We start from the raw sequence: 9,478 nt of genomic DNA, 5'->3' as shown, positions 1-9,478 counted from the left end.
TAGGCTTGTGTCATGTCGTGGGCTGGACTGGTCCGCGGGCCAAGTTTTAGGCCAAGACTTAACATAAATTAAAAAATAGATAAAAAATTAAAAAGATATTAAAGTTTTATTTTATATGAATTTTGATGTATACAATTGTTTATATATGCAATATAAAATTGAAAATAAAATTATATAGTATATAGTTATTATATATAATATATGGCCCAAGCCCATGCGAGCTTGTGCTGTGCCATGGGCCAAGTCTTAGGCTAGGCCATATATATTTTTTTATTTTGAAAAAAATAATGAAAATTTTAATATAAATTAAAATAAATAGACAAAAAATTAAAAAAGATCTTAAAATTTTATTTTATATGAATTTTGATGTATACAATTGAAAATAAAATTATATATATTATAATTATTATTGGGCCATGAACTGGGCTAAACCATGTTTTTATAAAGCACTCAAGGCACATAAAGCTTTATTATTTATTTACTTATTTTGCTAAATTATTTAATTAGTTATTATTGCTACAAAGTAAGGCATAGAATCATGTATATATTTATATATATTTACTTTCTCACTTGATTGTCTATTTATCTCATTTATTTTATAAATTTATTTATCTATTAAATTAAATTAATTATTATTTAACTATTTACAATTATTCCACTATATAAAACAAAAATACAATGACAAAAGTCATCTCTCCCTCTTTCTTTCTATTGCCCGATAGCCATGAATATATATTTATTGTTTTATTTTATTAAATTAAATATATTATTATCCATAAATTTTTATTATTTTAAATAGATCTTTTTTCCAGTAAACTTTTAATTAAAAAATTTACCTTTCACAATTTTTTTTCCTATATAATAATTTACCTTTCACAAGCCGCAACGGCAGGGCCCCTCCGCTAGTATGTATATAGCAAGAGTTGTTTAATTCTAACTGATGGATTTGTTACATTTAAGTGACCTTTGTTCGTTACCATTGTTTATATCTGAAACGTTTTGGATTGATTGATCAATAGAAATCGCTAAAAGCATTATTCTGTCTACCATATTGTAGTGTTTTGCAAGCATACAAGTCTCTTCAAATTGTGTTAACTCTTAACCTTGAGGTTGCAAATTTAAAATTTAGCATCAATCCCCATAAAAGGGCCATCCTCAATTTTCATATGATCATATCACCTATGCATGATACGGACCTCAAGTAATAGATGCTCTTGTGATCCAATCGGACCTGGACCCATCCCATCAGACCTGGGTAAGAACTGACCTGATGATATGTTCGACTAAACCACCACCAGATTTGATATGAACCAACGATGCTCAACTAAACGACCTGACTTTCGATTTTGGATATACCCAGTTGGATGTTGTTAAAATCTAATACCAGAAAACGAGACGTCTTAGAACAGGTCCAATAGGACAGACCAACGTGCCACCCAGGAGAACGGGACCCAGTTACCCAGATCATGTCTGTAACTGTGCGTATGTGCAACAGGTAACTGTGTAGGGCATTACGGTCATTCAGCACAGTTGTTATTGCGAATTCATTTTGGCTGCAAGTCCCAGGTTATTTGATATAAGCAATCAAATTTTGCCATGTCATGTTCCACACTCTTAAAAGTTAAGTTCGAGATTCTCCTAAGCTTGAGTAATGCGGCAGAATCAAGGTTTTAAATTTCGACGTATTGGCCGGTCACTAAATGCTAATATAATTTAATTAAATGCTCATTTAAGTTACCTTTAATTGCAGCATTTAATAATGTCATTAATGTTATTTAAGTGAAATAACTTGTTAAAAATCACAAACCAATTGTAACAAGTTTCGAACCGAAGTCATTTGCTTATAACAATAATTAATTGACCATTATGCCAACATTAATTACTTATTAAAAAGACGTTTTTTATACTTAATCTTTCTTGCCTTGGTGGATGTTTCCCGACAAATGCTATAAATTTGATTATTAATATTTATATAATAATAAAATGAATACAAGTTATATTGATTTATTAAAAATTAAGGTATATATTAACTTGTATAGATAATAAATATTATCTAATTCTATATATAATAAATATTAGTATATATACAAACATTTTAGTTCTATTATTTTTCAATGGTTACTAATTATATCCCGATACTTTGTATAAATCATTAAAGAATGCTTTTTATGTTTAAATAAATTAGTTATACTCACATAAAACTCATTTTTATTATTGTTCATATTTTTAAGGATTTTTTTTTGGATTTTCTAATGCATACAAGTGTATCTTGATGTTTCGTCTGTATCTATACGTTTCCAAAGCATATCTCGGTATGTCTCTTAAAATTACCTTTCTGATACACCTTGCGTTTCCGATACTTTGAACCTTAGGCAGAATTCGATTGAGTAAGAATTTTCAACTATGACGAAAGTGAATTCTGCTCATCTGATAGTAGTTCAGAGTTATCACATCATAAATAGTTGAGAGAAGCCCATTTTCGACACCTAGAAAACACTTGTATGAGTCAATGGACGCATCATAAATATTTGAGAGAAGCCCATTTTCAAAGTTATCACCTCATCAAGTTCCATCTCACTAAAATTTGGGTTGAAACAACTTGAGTGACTACCAGTTCGAGAGCCTAAATCAACTTGTATGAACATTTTCAATAGAGAGACTACACCTAGTGAGAACTTAACTAACGCTGAAACCAGTTGATATCAAGATGAAAATGATCCAAGATTTACCAATAAACCTAAAGTTTTCAAGATTTAAGAACACAATAGCACATACAACAGAACAAATAATCATGGTTTTGAAAACTGGACCAGACTGGATGATCGAACCGGTTGACCCATGAACTATTCAGGCAATCGGTCTGCTTCACCCTAAAACCACTCATGGGCCAAAAACCATTGATTTGGTCAGCAACCCACTGACCCAGTCAGTTGATCCGTTAACCCAAAAACCAGTTTTTGGCCGCTTTTTTATATTTTAAATCAAAACAGGTCATCCGTTCATACCGAACGATCGGACTGTTCAACCTGGGAACCATCCCAAAACGGTTCTGCGTCCAGTCCGGTTTTTAAAACCTTACGAATAATGGACAAGAATAATTGTAAGAGAACATGCTAGAAAAAATAAAAGAATTCTTTAGTTTCTTTTTATTGACATTAGGTGTACAACAATCATTTATCTGGTACCTTTTAGACTCTTGCGAACAAGATAGCAGTTGCATAGGCATGCCATATGTGACCAGGAACCGCACCTTGAAGGGGAGACGACAAGATAGTAAAGGGGCTTATGAGGAATTTAGGTGGATGAATATAAACAAGTAGGGTCATGAAAGAAAAAAACATATACACACGAGCTGCAAGATGTAACAGGAACCAGGACTATACAGGATCACATGCTGTGAAGAACCAGGACTATCGATGATATCCTTTGGTACAAGGCCAAGGGTGAATGACATGCAAATCCTTTACCAAACAAAGCTCAGGAAATACCTCTGTATTTTTACAGATCCTTCTTTTTCCCAATAGCTGTTGGGACACCATAACATACAGGAGACGCCCCAATCAAGAATGGCAGTGTGCAAGCCTCTCGGGCTTGACTCATGAATGATCCAATCTTAGGTCTTTGTCCAGAACAATCCTTACATGTATCACTAGATGGAGCTTCTTGTAACTTCTTTCTTCTGCCTTTCTTTGAATTTTCCATTGTTCTGCTTATTCTGAGGGACCCAAATTCATTTGATACTAAATTACATTGGCCACAATCAATAGAGGAAGTAGATCGTTCTTGCAACCAAGCGGCAAGCATGGCTCTACCAAACCGGTCAATATCCTTGTCGGTCACTTCCCATAGATTAGCAACAATGGCAGGGGAACCAGCTAACAGGTATGAGAGAGGAGCACCCTGTGGTGTATAACACCCCATGAGAGAGAGGGAGCCACTACTGCAGCCCATTAGAACAGTAGCAGCACATCTTTCCAGTTTCTGAATCTCATGTCCAGATATATACTGTGTCCCTGTACCATCAAATGTAAACAACTCAATCAACTAATACTGGAAAGGAGGAACAACAGCATGTAGGTATAGTGCTAGCTGCAACAGGCTAACAATGCAAGGAGAGGGGATAATAGCCTATTTGGATGTCATGTGAAAAGAAGTAATTATATTGTGAATTTTCATCTGCATTTAGGACAAAAACTTTCATCATACAAATTGGAGCCATTCCTCATTGTAAATAAATACTAGAATGAAATCATTTAAGGATTTTTCAATGATGTCTCTTCCATTTTCTTATAGACAACCAAAAAGGGAGTCATGTTATATGATGATAGTTTGGATCATAAAATGCTAAGAAAACGAATAAAATGAAATGGTTATATTTTAAAACTCACTTAAATGGGCTACAAGAATGATAAAAAAATAACTCAAGAAAACTGACTCCATAAGTTGGGCTTTTGTTAGTGTTCAATGGATAATGACCAATGCGAATACCTTTCCTTTTAAGTGTACACAGGAAATCCTATCCATAACAACAACAGCAACAGCAGGAACAACATGAATAGCAGTTATTCTTTTACTTTGAAAAGAATAACAAATAAGCATGGTAATAATGGTAACAACAAGCAAGTAGTTTTAAGTCAAGCATACCGCTTCCATGACCGAAGTATATAAATAGGTCATGGTTCTTTAGAGCGACCATCAACTCTTCAGCTGCGGGAGCAGTTCCAGCTTTCCCCTGGATCACAAAGCAATTAACGTTTCTAATGGTCAAATAAATATAAAATGGAAGCCTTTGGATGCAAATGACAGATGAAAAATGTGTATACTATTCATAGAAGTTCTTATTTGAAGGGTCAGGTAATCCTAAATTGCCATAGCACAAAGTCCAGATGAGCATGTGCCATAATTTAGAAAGCTTGCATATATATACACCTGAATTTTTAGGAAACAAAAGGTGTAAAATTACCTTCAGCTTTTGATTTTTAAACCAGTCCTCAAACTCAACTTGTGTGTGGCTGAGGTCACCACTAGGATTCAACAAATAAAATGCGTCTAGGGGGTCTATTGAGGGAAAAGCAGCCACAACCTTCCCGATTTGTTCTTGAGGGTGGAAGCTTTTGCTGAGTGTTGCAAATATGCTTCCCACAGATGGCATGCGGTAGACCTCTTGCTTTCTTAGTATTGGTATATTTTCCCATGGAAGCATCTGTTTTCAATCATCAGTGCATTAGCCGACTTGGATGAAATTAATCATGAATAAAGCACTCAAGGCACATATCAATCATTACTTCAGCAAAGGTATGATGAAAGTTTCAACTGTAAAATCAGGCCAACTGTAAGTTCAGCCTTTTTTTTGCCAGTTTGGTTCCTGACATCATCCACATTTACAAATTCTATGCTATTTTCTGGTACAAATAGAGCTCTCCTAAGAGACACTTTCCCTTCAGCCTGGATCAATGTGTTGAAATATCTTCTTTGTTCAATGCTATTTTCTCAGTACAAGAAGCATGATTAAAGGGTATGTTTGTGCAAGGTGCAAAGTGAGGTGTGCATCTTAACAAAGTGAAGTGCCACTTTAGGAAAAAAATCGTATCATATAAGAATATAGAAGTCTTAGTCTAGAAAAATATTTCTGAAGCCTATTAGTTTAATTGATTTGAGTGTCATGTTATTAACACAAAAGTTTTAGTTCTGTAGGTCTAAATCCTTTGTACATTAATCTCTTTAAGCTCTAAACATCATAGTTGAACTCTACAATGTAGCAAACCCACCTGTTAACAACATATTTAAGGTAATATTCATCAGACCATTAAAGGTAAGGTGCACTTGGGTTGAAGTGAGGCTTGCCCACTAAGCTTCACCAGTGAGTCTAGGCACACCTGAGCCATGCTTTTGAGATATTGGATATATTGAAACTTAAATTGGCTGGGCATGATAATGATGATAAGAATAATAACAACAAGCTAGATGATCCTTCCTATTTCAGCTAAATGAAAGAACCTTGTGTCTGATCTGCATCATCCACTGAGTAGGAGCTCCTCTGGATGACCATGTGTTCACTCCCCACCCTATATCAGCTCCATACCCCACTTAAAGAACATGGTAAGGTTAATTTGAAGTTCTGACAGAGTCAAACAACATAATTTGTTAAGACTATATGGAAATCAAACCTCTCGTTGCAATTCCTACTTGATTGGATGGTGCAGTGAAATATTTCAATGCCCATTAATATAATCAGCCCAAAAATAGAAAAAAAAAGCTTAGTTTTCAATATACATAACGAGTGATGGAAATTTCAAAAACCTCACCTGAATTTCCGAATCCAGAACCAAAATTACAGGTTCTCTGTTGCCACATTTGCACTCTAGCCCACTGGCAACTTCAAGAATCAGTTGTTGAGCCTTGCTAGACAAACTTTCTATTCCATCACAAGTGATGGAAAAGGCAGAACACTTTTCCCCTCCACAACATCTACTGCTGCCTGAGTAGCATTTGTGCAGTAACTGAGAAACATATTCATCTGCTTCAGAGACAGATACAGCACCTCCAAAAATAACTCTCAGAAGATTCTCATGTGCATCGTCTTCGCTTTTATGTTTTAAATCATCCATCAGCTTCTGAAGCACCGACTCCAAGTGTTTGCACTCTGAGTGTTCCCCCAAAAGTAAACATTTCCAGGGACCCAACCAAGAATCTTCTATATCCCTGGATGCATGAAGATTACATCATATCAATGGATTTTGACTTTTTATTCCTCAATAATGTTTTCCAAATGTAGTTAACTATGTGAAAAATTTACATGGCAAGAAACTGAACAACCAAGTTGCAATTAGGTTAATTATCATGGATGAGGGAGGATGAGGATGTATGTTATGTCAGAAAAATTGAAGCACAATGAATTCTGCAGAAGTGGCTCTACCATTCCTACATGTATACCTGTTCACATGCCATTGCTGACAGACACGCTGAGAGTGAGAGGCTTACCTCAACAATTTCCCCAGGCGATAATCAAGCTTCTTTCTACGTGTCCACCAGAGCAACCTGTTCTTTTGTGTATCATCTAGGGGAGAGACTGAGGAAGATAGGTAATTCTCCTCCAATATTGATTTGAACAGTGGAGCTACATCATCCACCACTGTGTAGCCCCATGGACAAGACCACTTTTTACTGGATCCATTCTCCTCAGAGATGGAACCTCTTCTAAATATTGCATCATCATCATCATCAACATCATCCAAAGATTCTGAAGAAAAGAAGCAAAATGCTTTAGTAGCCGTGAAGCTTATGTACAACAATAATGAAATACATACACATGCCCAGTATTATGTAGCAACACTACAAGGACATGGACATAAGAACGAGAATCCGATGCATGTGTAGGAGCCTGACTTGACCAGACAGAGAAACAAAAACTTGCAGATACATCTATAGAAAATTTTAACTAATAGAATGGCCCATATTTTGTTGAACTTTAACATTATAAACCTATGGAAAATGGTCAAAAAGATTATTATTGTTAATAACATTTTATATAATGACTTTGATGGCCCATTAGCCATGTGGATGTAAACTTAAAGAATGAGAACGGAGCATATGTAATTTTTGTTCAGTTTCTGCTTGGTCTTAATCTGAAGTTTCAATAAGATTCAAGTACTTCATTAACATGAGCTACCTACTTCTCATGATGTTTATGGTCATTTTAAGGCCAAAGATAACAGAAGGAAGACCAGATAGCTTGTTTAGGCACACAGCACCAGGAAATCTGCCTAAACCAGTTTGCTTAGGCACACAGCTGGTTTGGTAAAAATGTTCCAAAAATCTTTTTATCCTGATTGTGTTCACATTATCATCTCTCACCAACCAAATGGCATTCTAGGTGTTTAGCTTCAGATCCCCGAATCTTATTTTCCTTGGCGGTCTCATATCCCTATATCTCCTAATGTTTTGAAGTGTACTTTTGTTATGATCAAGATTGGATAAATCACCACAACACACGTCATCCTAAGGTGCTGAAGTTCTTCCTTGGATGCATTCTCAAAAAGTTCGTGATGATGCTATCACGATATTCTTCAAGCTATTGATTTCTACCCATTCATTTTTCAAAAGGTTTATGGTATCAATTTTTTTAAACTACATGCATGATGCAACCATAAACACTAGAGAGTTTTACCTAAAAGAAAATAAAAAAAGAAACCCTTCTTAAACCTAGTGTTTTAAAAGCACAAGGCACAAAAAAAAATGCAAGGGCCATTTTGGGCCCAAGGTGCGAGGCGCAAGGCAAGGAGAGCACCTTTTTGAACAAAGGCACACAAATGTAAAACACACTAAAAAATTAAAAAAATGCATAATATTAAAAATGTTAAAATACATAAACATAACATGTAAAACATATTTAAAATGAAAATTTAAAAATAAAATCAAGCATAGCATATAAAACATATTCAAGCATGTAAACTCTTAATCTCTTTATTTTTTTTTCCAATTGCATTACTTCAAATAGCTAACGTGATGTTAAACATTATGCATTCCTGATTCTATGAGCTACCTTTATACCAAGCCCCTTGAGGCAAGCCCAAACATGTCCATATCAGGGTCTTAAATTCTTAATCCATATAAAAAGGGGTTTTAGAGCTTCAGTGAGTGAATCCGGGGGCAGAGCCCCTGGCCGAGCTGCTAAGCACAAAAGAACAGAAAAAATGCACAATTTTTCAAAAGGCGCATGCCTGGGCTGAAGCGCAAGGCACATGCCTAGGTGCACCAGGCACACACCTTTTGAAAGTGGTGCACCTAGGACCTAGGTGAGGCACATACCCTAAAATGTGCTTTGCCTGTCCACCTAGGTGCGCCTTTTAAATCACTGATTAAACCAAAAGAAAAATTAGTTAGTTGCAAGTAATGTATGTATGTTCCCTTTCCAAACTGAACAATGTTGAACAAAGTTTAGAACAATCCAAACTTGTTCTAAAGAAAACATATAGCACCTTGAAGAACTAAATTCAAAGGCAAAAGAGTGACAATAGGTCGTCTCTTTGAATTTAAGCGTGATAGTAGCATCCATGGAAGTGAGGACGGACAATTCAGCATTCCTCTAAGCAGACTAGCACAGCCACCTCCAAGCAAACTTATACAGATGACTGTAGTTGTAGGAAGGCTTACAAAAAAGCCTGTAACAAATTCTTCAAGATCCTCAACTTTTTCTGGTGCAACTCTGTAGTATCAACAGAAAAATAAAATAAAACAAAACAAGAACAATGAAAGAAGGAAACAAACATTTTAGCCAAAACAGTTTTTTCAGTGTGCTACTTTTCATTCTGCAGGTCAAGCAATTAAATACCTGTGCAAATTGCAGGTCTCAGTTATGGTGGATGTTGATCCAATAACATTTGAAACCTGCTAAGCATAAAAAAAGTGATGATCAAATACAAATAATTATATATGCCTATCAACTGATAACAATGTGACAATGAAGGAAAAAAAAATG

The 9,478-nt window shown here is 35.3% G+C and overlaps 1 protein-coding gene across 6 annotated transcripts in view; it reads right to left on the bottom strand.

Moving 5' to 3' along the window:
- Positions 1 to 3,114: 3,114 nt before the first annotated feature.
- ESP (separase) overlaps positions 3,115 to 9,478 on the bottom strand; it is a 67,956-nt gene continuing 61,592 nt past the window's right edge. For all 6 annotated transcript variants that reach the window (XM_010247615.3, XM_010247616.3, XM_010247617.2 and 3 more), the window contains 7 exons: positions 9,332 to 9,387; positions 8,979 to 9,205; positions 6,982 to 7,240; positions 6,306 to 6,702; positions 4,964 to 5,203; positions 4,645 to 4,732; positions 3,115 to 4,013 (listed from right to left, as the gene is read on the bottom strand). In XM_010247615.3, the coding sequence (XP_010245917.1) occupies positions 3,499 to 4,013; positions 4,645 to 4,732; positions 4,964 to 5,203; positions 6,306 to 6,702; positions 6,982 to 7,240; positions 8,979 to 9,205; positions 9,332 to 9,387 (1,782 nt within the window). In that variant the 3' untranslated portion in view covers positions 3,115 to 3,498. The remainder of the gene's footprint in view (positions 4,014 to 4,644; positions 4,733 to 4,963; positions 5,204 to 6,305; positions 6,703 to 6,981; positions 7,241 to 8,978; positions 9,206 to 9,331; positions 9,388 to 9,478) is intronic.

This window comes from Nelumbo nucifera, chromosome 5 (genome assembly GCF_055504915.1).
Source record: "Nelumbo nucifera cultivar China Antique chromosome 5, China Antique-T2T, whole genome shotgun sequence".
Lineage (NCBI taxonomy): Eukaryota > Viridiplantae > Streptophyta > Magnoliopsida > Proteales > Nelumbonaceae > Nelumbo > Nelumbo nucifera.
The sequence above is the reverse complement of the archived record's forward strand: the minus strand, read 5'-3'. Positions and strand labels throughout refer to the sequence as shown.